Genomic DNA, 16,434 nt, shown 5'->3' with positions numbered 1-16,434 from the left:
GTAAAAAAAACAGATTTTTACCTTTCTGATGGTCTTTGAACTAAGCATGTTTAACGTGCTGTTTTGTTGGGAAAATTGACCAGATTTTAAGGTTAAAGTTGTGATATTTCATCAAAGTCACTTTATTCTACATGTCTTTTTAAAAAAAATCATCTTTAATCAACCATTTGCACAAACCAAAGTCTGTAAAAAATATTTTTTAAAAAAAGATGTAATTGTGACACTATTAGTGACTAAACTGCAAACAATGGCAATGTGAAAAAAAAATGGCTGCTGAATATAGTTCGATTGACAGGTGACATGTGGGAAATGCAGACTGAAGCACTGAACTCCAAAGATAAGAGCAACTACTATTTACTAATTAATCATTTCCACATCAAATTTCTTTGGAATGAGGACACCAAATGCCATTTTGAACATTTAAACATAAGCAGATTAAAGTATGTCTTTTTATAAAAATGATTTTAAAAAATCACCAAAACTACATTATTTATCAGAGGAAGAAACTATAAAAACTGAAAAAAACAATCAGATAGTTACCTTTCTGATGTTTATTGAACTAATCATGTGTAATGTGCTGTTTTGTTGGGAAAATTAACGAGATTTTAAGTTTAAAATCATGATAGTTCATCAAAATACCTTTATTCTGCATGTCTTATTTTTAAAAAAATCACCTAAAATAAACTGCTTGCACAAACCAAAGCCTGCAAAAAATAGAAAAAATCTGTGGTTCTCGATGAAATTGTGATACTATTAGTGACTAAACCATAAAAATAGTCGTGAAAAAAAATATTTGGTTGCTGAATATGATTTGATTGACAGGTGACATCTGGGAAATGCAAAGTGAAACACTAAATATTACTAATTAATCAGTTTCACATCAAATGTCCTTTGCATGGGGACACCAAATGGTATTTTGCACATTTAAACATGAGCTCGCACTTTCAGCCACCTCTCTGCTTCCTCTACGTTCATCCTCTGTTTTCCACAGAGCTGCTTGCCTGCTTCCACAGAGGTGAAATCAAGTGGAACCACAATTACTGCAGCCCCCTATTGTTTACAGGGTTCTGTCTTCACGAAGGACAGGCCTCCTCTGCCAGGCAGCAGAGAGAGAGAGAGAGAGAGGCTGATGAGGCTGAAAGAGTCCAAAGCAAAAAGGTGAAGCATGTTGGCTGAAAAGCGCTGCAGCTATTATCCCTTTGAGGAAGGAGCTGCTCACATTGTAACATGGAGAGTTTGGTGCCGACAGCGATGTAAACTAAGTTGGTGGGTGGATGGAGGTAAGAGCTGCCTGGTGTCCGCAGAGACACACACACACTGAAGAAAAAAGTCAGGAACAAGCACATTGTTAAACACACTTTTTCCTGCAGTATCTGTTTTATCTCAGTTCTGCTTGATTGTCACGATTCAGATTTAAACATGTGACGTCAGAGAACCCTGCATAGCTACACAGAACAATAAGAACCTGTGTTGTACAGTGTGTTCCCATTAAAAACATTACAAAAATCCAAACAATAGAATTCAACAGGGGCTATGTTTTTATATGCAAGTGCCATTTCATGCTACTGAACCCCCCAGAGGAGGGGTTGGAAAAGCATGTCATTAATAAAAATCACAATCACAATTAAACTGCTAAAACTGTGCTAAACTGTTAAAATAGTAGGATTTTTTAAAAACTTTCTGATGGTCCTTGAACTAATAATGTGTAATGTGCTGTTGCTAACCCGCTTAAAATTGTAACTTTTCATCAAAATCTGTTTTTTGTAGTTGTCCCATTTAAAAATTATCCAGAAATTAACCATTTCCACAAACCAAAGTCTGTTAAAATAAAATAAAATAAATTAATAAATAATCTGCATTCCCTGATTCAACTGTGGAATCATTAGCAACTCAACTGCAACCAGTGGTTACAAGACAACAATTTTGCAACAGTCATGTGTAGTATGCTGTTCTGTTGGGGAAAATTACACAAAGTTTCAGTGTAAAATCATGATATTTTATCAAAATCATTTCTTGTGCACTTGTCTCTTTTAAAAATTCACCAAAAATAAACCATTTTCACAAACCAAAGTCTGTAAAAAAAACAAACAAGAAAAACCAAGAAATTCTGCAGTCCTCAATACAACTGTAATCCTATTAATGACTCATCTGCAACCAACGGTTATGTGACAAAAATTCTGCAAAAATCATGTGTAGCGTGCTGTTCTGTTGGGGAAATTATCCAAAGTTTAACTTTGAAATCGTGAAATTTTATCTAAAACACTTTTTTGGATTTGTCTCATTTAAAAATTCACCAAAAAATAAACCATTTGCACCAACCAAAGACTATAAAAAACAAAAAAATCTGCAGTCCTCGATACAACTGTGATCCTATTAATAACTCAACTGCAGCTAACAGCCACATGACAAAAATCCAGCAATAATCATGTGTAGCGAGCTGTTCTGTTGGGAAATTACCCAAAGATTAAGCTCAAAATTGTGCTATTTTATCAAAACCAACTTCTTGTGTACTCAGCTCATTTTTTTAAAAAAGCAAAAATGAACCATTTGCACATCAACAATATACTGATAAAATCAAAAAAAAAATTGTGGTCTCTGATGCAACTGTCAAGTTATTAGTGACTCAACTGCAACCAATGGTCACATGTTAAAAACTCAGCAACTGTTTGGTTGCTAAACTTACCTGAAAAACAGGCTCAGGCAGATGGAAGACAAGTATGGAACCAAATTAAAAATGGAACTAAAAACAAACATCTATGCTATATCAAGCCAGTATTTTGTTTGTCAGTATTGCCAGCAGTTGTGGGAACTTGGAAAAAATGTTGCACATATTGATTCTGTGTATTTTTATTTTATTTGATCACATTTTTGCAAAAATAAATGATCAAATAAATTAAACTTTTCATTATTTTTTTTAGGATTTATGGATTTTTAACTGTGGTGTACTGCACTAATAATTTATGTAATCATGGCTGTGCTATTTCCATAAAGGTGCAAGATTTTATGTTGCAGTGAAAAATGAGTCAAAATGTGACGAGCAAAAAAAACGTTCACCAAGTGTTTGGAGTTAATACTACTACATTATTTCTGGAGGTAATACTGAACTTTTTATTTCACTACATTCATCTGACAGCCATAGTTGGTGGCATAGATGGAAAATTTTCATCACTTACAACTACTATGGCTCTAATTTTTCAAAAATATGAATGTTTTTTCTTTATTTCCTGGGATTATAGCAACACCAATTCAAAAAAGGATCCACAACTCTTAAATCTACAACTAAAAGAACTTAGCTTTCTTAGCGCTAATTGCTTGATGGAATGAGAAGCCATGTAGGGAAAGCAGAAGCTGGTATTCCGTCTGTGTGTTCTCTATGTGTGTCCTCCTTAATGCACTGCCAACATTATCATTACCAAACACCTTTCCAGACGCAGAGACAATGAGAAACAACAATACAGATTTCTGCACAAGCAACCAATTACGAGAGCTAATGTGCAATCGTGTTAACGTCATGAAATATGAGCGGTCGGCCTCGCCGCGCTACGAACGCTAGCTCTGCTTTACATTCACACAGAGGATGTGACACCCTGGAGGAGAAGATTTATCTCTCCCAGCAGATGTAGAGAGCAGCTCCTTGGGCTCCCAGTCAGCAGCCAGGACAGTTTACAAGCTGCAAAATGGATTGATTGTCCATGGATCCCCGTCCCTGCATGGCTGCCAACTGTGAGCTAATTAAAGAACACTTCTCCAGAGAAACACCGAGCAGCAAAGCGAGCACATTCTATTTACTCTGGAGAAAATGTGCCGCTCCAAACCCCCTGCAGAAGGAAAAACATTTCAAACCAGCTACAGCAGTGTTGAGAAATAGATCCACCGAGATAAATTTAGGCTGAATATTTGCATTGCCTCGTTATGAGTAGGTAAATATTCTGGTGAAGCTGCTTCCATACTTTTCCCTGACATTCAATACTAAGAAGGTCAGAGAGAAAACAACGGCAAGGCGTTTTATTATTTCAAAAATGAGTGGCTGCAATCACTGGTTCCATCAGACGCTGATTCTCCCGGGCTTTAAAAACAACAGACGCCGGGGCATTCATCAGTTTGCATTCGTAAAACTTCAGATAATAAAATTAAACTTTCAGCCTCACAGTTGCAGAGCCGCGTGGCTGCCAGTTGACAGAGGCTTGGATTTTACAGCACATTTAGGAATCACTGCACACTAGCAGGAGTCACAGCGAAAACAGCGGGGAAATTACTCAGGGGTAAAACTGACAAAGAGAGGAAACGTTTTGCAATCCGACTCAAGTTTAATCGTTTTACTGATTCATCCTCTTACTCAGCTCATCAATGGGTACTTCCTTATTCATGTAAGTACAGAGTTACTTCTACCACATTCTGTCTTTGTGCCATATCTGGAGAGTTTACAGACATGCTAGAGGTTTTGTGATATGGTACTTGGGCATTTTGCAGTTTCTGGGCTTGTTTTGTACCTGTCAGAGTTTTACTCACTGTGGGCTCATTTTTCACTGCAATATAAAGTCCTGCATCTCTACGGAAACAGCACAGTAATGACTAGAGGCAGAGAAGTCAAAAATGTCTTCTGTGCAGAGTGATAAAGTTATGATGCCATGAATCATATGGAAAAGAGAAAAAAATGAGTTGAATTTCTTTGATAATTTATTTTACACCTGGACTCAACATTTTAAACATTTCTTTTTTGAAAGACTGCAAGTGTTATCAGCACAGAGTAAAAAATGTGGCTCTACATGTAATGGAAATTGTTTATTTTTAACATATTTTTAAACAAGACATGTACAATAACGTTATCTTTTATCAAATATAAAAACAATTTTAAGCTCAGATTTGTTGAAAATGTTCTGACAGAATGACATTTCACAGATGAGTAGTTCAAGGACAATCAGAAGTTCAGAAATCTGATTCATTTTCCTGTTTATACAGTGTATGGCTTTGATAAAATATGTCATTTTTCTGTTGTCGTTGTTTTATTAAAAAAACGTGTTTTAAATTTCACTGGTATTTTTTGTTTGTTTACAGAGTTGAGGTAATACACAATCAATTTCAAGCTCAGATTTGTTTCAAAATGTTCAAACAGAATGACGTCACAGATGACCAGTTAAAGAACAGTCAGACGTTTGGAAATCTGATTCATTTTTCAGTTTTTTTTTACAGTGTATGGATTTGATAAATTGTGTCATTTTGTGGTTGTACTTAAAGACAACATGTTTTTTTTGTTTGTTTGTTTGTTTTGCTTGTTTTCTAGAGTTAAACTAATATAGAATCAATTTTGAGCTCAGATTTGGTCAAATTTTCCAACAGAATGACATGTCACAGATGTATAGTTCAAGGAACATCAGAAGTTTGGAAATCTGATTAGTCTTTCTGTTTTTACAATGTGAGGCTCTGATAAATTATGTCATTTTGGCCCTTTTGTTTTAAAGATAATATGGTTTTTAAATGTCCCTAGGGTTTCTTGGTTTTATAGAATTTAGCTAAATGCTTATATCAGGCTGAATGCTCGTATGACAATGTTATAATGACTGTTTATCACGCAATGTTTAGCATATTGTGTATTCTAATTTGCACTCAACACATAATACAGATATATTTGGAATGAATGTCATTAGTTTTGCAGGTTTCTAGTCATAAAACAAAAAAAAATTATACCTCAAAATCACAACAACATCAGGAGGCATATTTCACTAAAATCCATCCATGAGTTGCCGAGACATTTAATCCAAATGGCAATCTGCTGCGAGGTGCTAAATGAATTAATTTCTGACATTTAACTCCAGGCTGAATCTCTGCACTAAATTTCACAGCAATCAATTCAACATTTCAGTCTAGTGGTCAACAGAACAAGCGACACTGCTGCTGGTGAGGTTAAAAGTCTGTCAGAGCACCACAGTAATGAAGGGACAGAGGGGGAGTCGGGGAGGCGTAACCACTTATAAACACTCACCAGCGTTCAAGAGAAATTTTCCAGCTCACTAGCCACTGGGAAACTGGGCTGCAGTGTGGTTACACATAACACCAGATCGCCCCTTCTTTCAATTCAGCTGATTAAAATTACTTCAAGCTTTGCAGAAAAGAAGCTTAAAATCCCTCCACAGTCACTGATTTAAACACTAAAAACTTGTCACAAGTTTTATGATTTTTTTCCACATTAAAATATTCCCTTTCTGCCTGAAAGGGAATATTTCAGATGTAACTTTATACTGCTGCTACGTCTAGAATGGGCAGATCTATGAATGCCTGTAAAAGCACTCCTTCCCATTAACTGCAGCTCGAGCACACCAGCTCACCTACAACACTGTAAAACTACGCTGCACAGGAGTGATTCACATATAAATATTCAAACCAGAAACAGATTCTGAAGAAGGATAATGACAGAGAAAACCAAATACTGCAAACTGGATTGGATTCTGGGGTTTGTCACGTACGAATTTCTGAAAGTCTGAGTCCAAGTTTTGGAGATTTTAATAGGTACACGGTAAAAATGCACAGCCATGATGTTGACTGCCTATTTTGCTGATGATATGTCTTTCTCACAAGTAAAAAAAACACCATATAGACATGTTAACCAGGCCAAAAAGTTAGTTGTTTTTTTTTACCACAACTACAGATCTGAGGCTAACAAGCAAAGTTATAAAGCTAGCTCATTATCTACTAACAGTACAAACACAAATCTCCTTTCCTTTCTTGAATCCTAATTTTAAAAAAAAAGCTTAAAACAGAGGTGCCAAAGTCATTTTGGTTCAGGGGCCACATGCAGTAATCACAAGTGGGCCACGCCAGTAGAAGCAGAGCATATAAACCTAGAAATAACCACAACTCCCTTTGTTTTCGTGCAAAAAAAAAAAAAGAAAGAAAAAAAACATTCTGAAAATGTTCACATTTAATTATCGTTTTACAAAACATTATGAACAACCTGAAATTTCAACATTATGATGCTTCAGTTTATCATTTACACATTACAACTTACAGATCACGGCTTGCCTGCAAAGGCACAAACATTTAGTCTCAGGTGTCTGGAACTGAACGATCTAGTATTTTACTTTGTGACTGAAACAACTTGTCAACATCTAGAGAGGATTCCAACTAAAGAGGGAACTATTAAAGAAAAAGGTTAAGTTATTCCCCTGCCATGTAAATGTATAAAATGTATACATAAAAAACATGAAAGTTGTGGCAGTGCATGAACGATTAAGTTCCACCAAACCAAACTCTTTTGTATTGAATCAGTTGACTGATATTATATTGCACAATGTTCCATATCTTTAAATATTTTCACAGTAAGTATTCATTTTCGCCACTATAATTTTTTACAGTTTGCAAAGTCATCCCGTGGGCCGGATTTGACCCTCTGCTGGGCCGGATTTGGCCCACAGGCCGTATGTTTGACACCCCTGGCATAAAGCAGGTAGTATATCAATCATCTTTTTCAGTGAGGTGTTAGCGTGCATGCAGACGTACCGGTGCAGGAGTATTCATCCACTCTGATGAAGCCGGGCAGACAGTCACAGCGATGGCTGCCGGGCAGGTTGACACACACTGTGTTGGACTGGCAGTAGTGCATCTGTGTGGCGCACTCATCAATATCTGAGGACAAACAGAGCAGATACAGTGCATTAATAACTCCCCGACAGTTCTTTAAAGACACACACCGACTCCTCAGGCGACTCGTGAACCGAGCTCACAAAACTGCTTCATCAATGATGCTTTAATCACGTTAACAAAGCAGGGTCTCCGGGCGTTCCTTTGTTGCTTACAGCTATTAATTATAGCTGCACAACCAGAGCTGGTCCTACAAATCCACTGATCAACCTCACAGACAAACAAGGCAGCCTTTTAAAGGAGTTTTGTACCACTTTAACATCTGAGCTTCTGTCACATTTTTACTGAATGTCAGCTTATTTTCACTGCAATATAAAATCCTTCACCTCTATGGAAACTGCACAACAGTGGATAGAAGTAGAGAGAACTCAAAATGTCCTTTGTCTCGTATGATGCAGTTACAAAGCCACAAATCAGCAGAAAAGAAAAAAAATTGAATTTGTTTGAACTTTTTTTTTTAAATAGAAAAAAAAAGATTTCCAAGGGATCCTGGCTGTTTCAAATACTGGGAAATGATTACATATATAGTATTGTATATTGCATTGCACATATTTTACTGATTATATGTTTTAATTTGTTTCAGCATTGCTTGTAGCTACTGTTTGGGCCAGTTTAGCCTAAAAAATGCAGAATTTTTGACTGCTGGTTGCAACTGAGTCAATAATAATTTCACAGTTGCATCAAAGAGCACTAAAACTTTTGTTTTTACAGATTCAGGTTTGTGCAAATGATATTTTTTTGGTGAATTTTGACATGAGAAATGAGGAAAACATACATTGTACTATCTGCTCTGTGTAAACACAGCCTGCAGTTCAGCTAAAAAGTCAGAAAATTTTTGTCATGTGACTGCTGGTTGAAGCTAAGCTAAGCAAATGACTTCCTGGTTGCCCTGAGTGACAAATGTTAGTTTTATACATAACCTGGTTTGTATAAATGATTAGTTTTTGGTGAATTCAACACAGAGACAGCAAAAGAGTGATTTTTTGATTAAATATACAAGTTTAAGCTCAGATTTAAGCAACAATTACATTTCTGGCTATGATAAATGTTGCAATTTTGGAATTTTCTTTAAAGATAAGACGCCCTTTCTAACCTGCAGGTGGGTTCTGGACCTCAGAGGGTTAATTAGAGGAATAGAAAACCATCGCAAGCACACTGGCTAAAGAAAATTAAGGGCACAAAGGAGAAAAAGGGCAAGAATAAAGAAATGCAAAGAGACTGTGGGGAAAAAAAGCACACAAAGAGGAGAAGGAGAAGTGAAAGAAAAGGTTGATGCGATAAGGACATATTAAGTGAGGAGGAGAGAGGAGAGCAGCGTCTGCCCTGACAGCCATAATGCACTACTAATATCATGATACATTACATCTCCTCTTCATACACAGACTCTCCATTGCTAATGTAGCTTGAAAGACATTGTATGAGCATTAAAACAGCGAGCTCAGGGAGGCATTAGCCGAGCTGCATGACTACTGATGAAATGGGACTGCAGACACACAGGGGAGGTGTTATGCAGAAGGGCCTAAATTTGTAAATGTGTATGCGTGTATTTGTACAGTACGGAGTATTTATGCGGATGTAAGCAGCAGAGAACCAGTTTCCTGAGGCTAACATTCCTTTTCCACCACTTAAGGGACTCTGCATGCTCCTCTTAGCGGGAAGCAGAGAGCGAGGGGAGCATTTCCATATCCTCTCCTTGGATAAATGCATTCCAGCTTTGAGGTGTTCGGCTCATGCCTTCGCCTTACAACGGAATGAGTGTGTATGAAACATGTAATTGACTTACATGCAACACCCAGAGTTTTTTTTTTTTTTCTCTTTTTTTCTTGCTAAAGCTCATCCTTGGAGATTGTACAGTAGGGGTGTTGAATTACACAGTCAAAGAGAGACGGATCGTGTATTCCAGCGTACAAAGCCACGGCGGCCTTCAGCATAAAAAGCATTGATCTGCTACATCAAAAACACAGAACTTATTTGAGCGCTTTGAGGCTGCGAAACAATACCTGAATCCAATTTTCATCTCATCCTGAAGTGCCACTCCGCCCTGAAAGCCACTCATTTGATTATCCTTCATTGGCGAAAGGCGCCAAAGCGTTGTTCAAGGGTGATGACAGCCGGCCTGTGATGCCGCTGACACGCAGCCTCAATAATTCAAAGTCGAGAGCTCGCTGCTTTTGTCAGCTTTCATTTAAAGCGAGAAAAGCATCTAGTGTCAAGTCTGAGGCATGATGGGGATTTTTTTTTTTTTTTTTTTTTAATCTCTGTTGTTCCAAGGTCCTGGATCCCCGGCGTTTCCTACCTGTGTGTACCTGAAAGTGTGCTGGTGTGTGTTGGTGTGTGTGCATTCACCCTCTGCAGCCTCCTCTGGGAGCACTGTTGCAGGTGAGCTCTGCTGACAGAACTGGAACTGTCATTTCACACGGGGGGGGGATTCATTTTTCTGGATTTGCCAGTGTGACTCTCTCTCTCTCTCTCTCTCACCATCTCCCATCCCTCCCTTCACTCCAGACCTCCTTCTCCTCCTCTCCTCCCTCCCCCTCTCCTCTCCTCTCCTCAGCTCACTTTCTTCATCTCGCTGCTGCTTTATTCATGCTGTGATGTAGGTCAGGGCTGGGTAGGGGAACAGCTAAAAATAAGGCAGGATAGGACTCTCTGCATGCATGTGTATGCATGAGTGAGAGTGTGTGTGTGTTTACTTCAGCTCATCATCACCAAAAAAAAGAAAAAGAAAAGCAGAACGACTGTGTGCCTCGGTGAGATCCTCCATATTGTTTAGTCTGTATGTGTGTGTCTGCTATCTGAGTCACCTCTTACTGTAGAGGTTAATGGGAACAACTTTCTGCACATATTGTCTCTTGCTTCCTTTATTTTCTTCAGTCTAATAAGCCCAGATTGTGTGTGTGTGTGTGTGTGTGTGTGTGTGTGTGTGTGTGTGTGTGTGTGTGTGTGTGTGTGTGTGTGTGTGTGTGTGTGTGTGTGTGTGGTTTAGACACTGCAGCTGATCAGTCACTTTGAGCGGCTAATTTTTTGGTCTGTTTGAAGCCCACTGGATAAAGCTGCCGCCTCCGAATGAGACACGGATGGAATTTAGAGATACTTTCGACTTCAAACACGGGTTCTGTTTGCTAAAATTTTGCTTCTTGAGACAGACAGTGGAGACAGACAGAATGTGTTTGCATGTTTCTTAAAAGTTTGACACCTATGGAGCGACACCAGGACTGATTGGAAATCAGATACAGGCGAGATAATCTCAGATGACTTGTGGGACACTGCAGTCTCACTAATCCTTTCTTCATCGATCGATCTGTGATCAGGAAAGCCACCGTGATCATAGAGGACCCCTCTCACCTCCTCCATCACTCTTTCCAGCTGCTGCCATCAGGCAGACATCACAAAGTCCCACTGGCCCAAAAAATATCTATAAAAAGTCATCCCCTTCATCCCCCCAACAATGACCTTCTTGAACAAACACAAATCAACAATGCACACACCTGTTTGTTTCTTGTTGAATGTGTTTTCATGTATGTAGTACCAGCTGCCTTTTAGCCATGTCTAAAGAAGAATTTCTGTCACCATTTGGGACAGATAATTAAGTTTATCTGATCTAATCCAATCTTTCAGTGTGAGACTGATTGATACAGTTTAAAATATTTCGAGTACATTATTTGAATGACGTATTGGCCAAAATTTACTCATCTGTCTGCAAAAAATGTCCCAGATTCAATCACATTTCTGGTTCTCTGCAATGTTTTTGTCCTGCCAACCTCTGACAGGTTTCTGGTTATCAAGTTTTTAACGCTTTGCATCAACATGTAACAAAGCCCTAAAACCTACTGGCTTTACAGCCAACTTTGTGAGCGTCTCAATGAGTGAGTGTGAACTTTTTAGCTTCTATGCTAGCCCGCAGCTTATTTTGTGTAAGAGGTAGGCAAAAATCCAGGATATGATTTCAGTGCTGAAAACAGAAAAATGAAATACATTCAGGTGAAAAAAAATCTTTATTGATATACTTTAATCCTCTGATCAGCATAATCTGCTGGAATGTTTGAAAGGCATGTTATGGTTACAAAATTGGCCCAAAAACACCATTTATCAGAGTCAGAAACTGTAAAAATTGAAAAAAAAAAAAAAATCACAGGGTTTTTAACTTCTCTAAGGTCCCTAACCTATCCATGACACGCCATTTGGTCAGGAAAATACTTAAATCTAAGCTTAAAATCTTTATAGTTCATTAAAATCACTTTATTCTACATGTCTCATTTAAAAAAAAAAACACCAACAAAAAAAAAGATGGCTATAACCACATTGGATAGAATACACAAAATGCTGTGTTCCTTTGAACTGTGAGGCAAAAACTGACTTTTCAGCTGAACTGCCAGCGTCTAAACCGGACAGATAAGAAACAATTACAGAAGCATTATAAAACTGTAAGTAGCCAAATCCTGCAAAAATGGAGGAAAAACTATAATTTTTAATCTGTTGGTGCTCTAAGAGGACTTAAAAAACTCAGGTTTTCTTTTTTGTACTCAGTTTTTACAAATCAAACCAGCAACATGTACTATGAATGTTTGCAGCCTAATTATTATATAAAGTTAAGCAAAGAAATTCCTCTAGATGTCCTCCACCTTTGCAAAGAGGTGTGTTGATGTTTTTGAAATGATTTCTGAAACAGGATCGTCTCGGGCTACAAATATCTTATCCTAATCAGAACCTGCACACAGTGAAACAGATAAAACACATTTCGGTAAAATGCATTCTAACAGCATTTTGAATCATCCTGCCAAGGACAAACCCTGCAGCTCTAAAAATCTCTCCTGAATGATATTAAAAGATGGATAAATTTTGAGTTGGTATTTGATCAACAGCATCCAATACAGCATCCCAGTAGTACTGTGTATTAAAGAGGACAAGGACAATTGTAATGAATACGAAATCTGTAAAAAGGAAGGGATTTGTAGACGCCTCGGAACTCGGAAAGCAGTCAGTAACAGCAACATACCCTACCCTCAAGAACAAGAACATTAATTACTTATTCATGTGTACAAGTAAAGAGAGAAGCGACTAAACCGGAGCTGCTTCCTCCGAATGATACAGATCTAATTCCTGGTCTCAGCAGATCTTCATCTCTACTAAAACACCTCTTCACATCCAACAGCATCTCCTTCTCCTCTCTCACCTCTCCCCGGTTCTTCGTATCTCTCTATTTTCATGTACGCAGAAGTTAATCTCAACCAGCAATTACACACCACGATAATTGAGACTTTGGCGCCTAGCGTTGCTTTCAGCGTGCAGCCGTGTGCACACACACCACAGATAGGATGTTTAATTTGCTTTTCTTGTAATGCACTTGGTGTAAACAGCTAATCAGTTTTGGGGGGGTTTTTTTGTGTTTTTTTTTGGTTGTTTAATTTTCAGAGTGAGAATAATAATGGTTTCCTATATTAGGTATTTTCACACAAATTATTATGTCTATATGCAAATCTCAATCACTGCACAGCAAGTGGTTGCAATGGATTGAAAGGTATGAAATTGCAAAACTAAAAAGCACAGCGGCAGTTTTCTTTAGCACACAATGGACTAAAAAAAACAAAACTGTCTGCTTATGTTGGTCAGTTACTGCTTATATCATTGTGATTAATGCAGTAATACATAATATAAACCAGTGCTACCGTTCCAAATAATAAAGTTATACCAACAGACTGGAGGTCAGGTTTCTTGCAGATTTTTCCTGAGAGGATCACAATCAATTTTGTCCTAAGATCGAGATCCAGATATTGTTCCCTGAGGACATTTGTCTTGGGTTTAGATTACAGTTCAATGCAAAAACTTTCCTTAGATTGTGTTAGCAGCAAAGGAGCTGCCAAAATTATTTGCAAAGCTCGTGCTGTACTTTCAATATCAGCATTATCTTATTATATTTTATCATCGTACAACCAAAAATCACTTGGCTTCTGTTCAAGGTTAGACTTCTGGAGTGCTGTAAAAAAGCTCCACTGTTGCTACTTTCCAGTGTTTTCATTTCTCTTTCAGATGTGTTAAATTCAATAATGTTCAATATATAGATGTTATACTTTTGGAGTTGCTTGAATATTTGAGTTTTGACTGAGCTGCACTGAGTAATTCATGAGTAAATACCTACTTCTGCTCATAAAGAATTAGCACACTGATGTCTTATTCACGGAATGACGTCTTACTCATTCTGTGAGGAATTTCTGTACCTCAAGCCTGAAGCTGAAACACCAACATCGTTCTGAGCACATACAGCACATACATGACAACTACTGTGATATGCTGAATGCATTATTAGAGTTTATGAGTCAAATTGTTTTCTTGTAGTTTTACTTTAACACTGTGACCATATGTACAGCTGAAACATGTTAAAGACTGACAGATTTTTATATGTATTTTGAAGTATTGCAGTAGAAAAGGTTAATGAGAGAAGCAACTTTTGTTAAAACATATTTCATTGTGTAAAAAAATGTTTTTTCGCTAGCATGATATGGTTTTATATTTTTTGAAGGACAATGGACACACCTTTTCTGAACAGGTTCTGATGTTGGGTCAGCTATTAAAGCTTTGAGAGAAGAAGAAGAAGAAGAAGAACCAGGAGAAGAATGGGAAGAATTAGAATAGGAAGAAGAAGAAGGAAGAGGAGAAGTAGAAAAAGGTAAACAGGGTAAAGGAGAAGAAGAAGAAGAAGAACCAGGAAAAGAATGTGAAGAATAACAGGAAGAATAGGAAGAAGAAGAAGGAAGAGAAGGTAAACAAGGTAAAGGAGAAGAAGAAGGTAATCAGGGTGAATGGAGAAGAAGAAGAAAGAGGAGAACCAGGAGAAGAATGGGAAGAAGGTAATCAGGGTAAAGGAGAAGAAGAAGTACCAGGAAAAGAATACGAAGAATAATAAGAAAAATAGGAAGCAGAAGGAAAAGGAAGTAAAAAGGGTAAAGGAGAAGAAGAAGAAGAAGAAGAAGAAGAAGAAGAAGGCGAGCAGGGTAAAGGAGAAGAAGAAGAAGCTGTTTCCATGTAATAAAATCATTCCATTTGTACGTCTGTGATCCATGGCCAAAATCAGCTGACACAGAAAAGGAATTCCAACTTGCCGGTTGAACAAAGCTGCTGAGAATATCTTATTATTTCTCCGCTGTAGATGGCAAAGGTGACTACTTCTGTATGTCTTGTTTTTTGGCAGATGGTAAACTACTGGTTTTGTTTCTGGTTCATGACATTTATATCTTCTACTCTGTTTTTTTTTTTTTCTGACAAGTGTAACGTAGCCTAAACTACCACTTTCTGCTATCACTACAAGGTCTAGTAGAAACAAGCATAATTCTATTGTGTTTTTGTGAAGTTTGCTCCGAATTTGCTTGAAAATGATTTCCAGACACGGTTGTTGACACTCACTCAAAATACAAAGAAACACAAATGCTTCTTCAGTGTTGCAGCAGTTTGACTGATTCAAATCTCCACTGCTTTAAAAATTCAAGAGAAGCTCAGAACTTTGACCTGCATGTTCAGACACAAATGTCTCCACACAGAGTTGAATCGTGTAACACGGTGTCAGCTGCTGTCTTTCCTCACTGCTGACTCTCACCTTCGTCCATCTTCATAAAAAGCCAAACAAACACACTTCACCGGGTTCTGCTGTGTTGTCAGTTTCTCTCACATTCATCCCTACATCTACGCATGCACAGGAATCCTGTCTCTGTGGTGCGAATACAGCAAAACCTGAAAGCTTATCGAGGTTTTGATGACATCACAATGCATGAACGCCTCTTTGATGTCGTGATACTCGGCTTGACATGCACTACATACTGTCGTCAATCTCAATTTTAACATTCTGGATCATCACTCTTATGCTTTTGTGGATTCTATCCATAAAACTTTTCGAGGGTTCTTTTTCGAAAGCATGCTTTTATTGTCTCGCGTGCGCCAGATGATTGACAGGTAATGGAGTGAGTAAAGCAGTTCTGATATGAAAACTCAGCACAGTGAAACGAGGATAAGAGAAAAAAGCTTCGTCTCATTCCTGCGATGGACTTTTATCCCTGTGTGAACGATATTTTTCATGCTGTATAAGTATAAACGGCAGGAAAATGGCCTCCTCTGAAGAAAGGAATTAATCTCAGCCAGCAATTACACGCCACGATAATTGAGTCTCAAACACAGTGATGCTTTCAACAACTTTGACTTGTGAAGGAAGGAAAGTGAGCTGGGATATCTCCCACTATGCTCCTTTCTTCCTGCAGCAGTAGGGACTTGGACTGCTGGCACAAACTTGAAAAGAGCTGCGTTATTATCCTTTAATATGGGCTGAGATGATTTTCGTGACGTGGGGCTCGTCTCCACGATGACGGGCGTGCGGAGGCCTCGCGTGGCTGAACTCACTGACTAAACCCTCTTATCTCTCCGTGCTGCAAACGGATCAAACACAAAAGCACAACAATCAACATGCAGCGCAGGACCACACCTTTCCGATGCGAGAGGAGAGAAAAAGAACCACTGATGCATTTAATTAGAGGGCCCTCGGAGAACAACAGCTCCTTATCACCATCCTTGTCCTTTCCAGAAGACGCACGGAGCAGGAAGTGCTCTGGCGGAGCAGATTAGAGCCTCCTAAGGAACGTGCACTGCGAGCCAGAGAACAGCTCGTGGGTAGGAGAACGGGGATGGTGGGGTTCTCTATCGGAAGCAGGAAGCGGCATGAGGAAGCCGGTTTAATCTATCTGTCATTCTGCAGCTCCAACGAGGGGCTGCGATTCACTGAGCCGCTCGCTGACAGACTTTCAGACAGACACTGTGAAG

At 38.4% G+C, this 16,434-nt stretch overlaps 1 protein-coding gene across 1 annotated transcript in view; it reads right to left on the bottom strand.

The window, feature by feature from the left end:
* LOC111575341 (protein kinase C-binding protein NELL1) overlaps window positions 1–16,434 on the bottom strand; it is a 345,892-nt gene that overhangs the window by 110,043 nt on the left and 219,415 nt on the right. Inside the window, exon 13 of the mRNA XM_055013217.1 lies at window positions 7,495–7,620. Coding sequence (XP_054869192.1) covers window positions 7,495–7,620 — 126 coding nt within the window. The remainder of the gene's footprint in view (window positions 1–7,494; window positions 7,621–16,434) is intronic.

Source organism: Amphiprion ocellaris, chromosome 1 (assembly GCF_022539595.1).
Source record: "Amphiprion ocellaris isolate individual 3 ecotype Okinawa chromosome 1, ASM2253959v1, whole genome shotgun sequence".
Classification (NCBI taxonomy): Eukaryota; Metazoa; Chordata; class Actinopteri; family Pomacentridae; genus Amphiprion; species Amphiprion ocellaris.
This window is presented reverse-complemented; position numbering and strand designations above follow the sequence as displayed.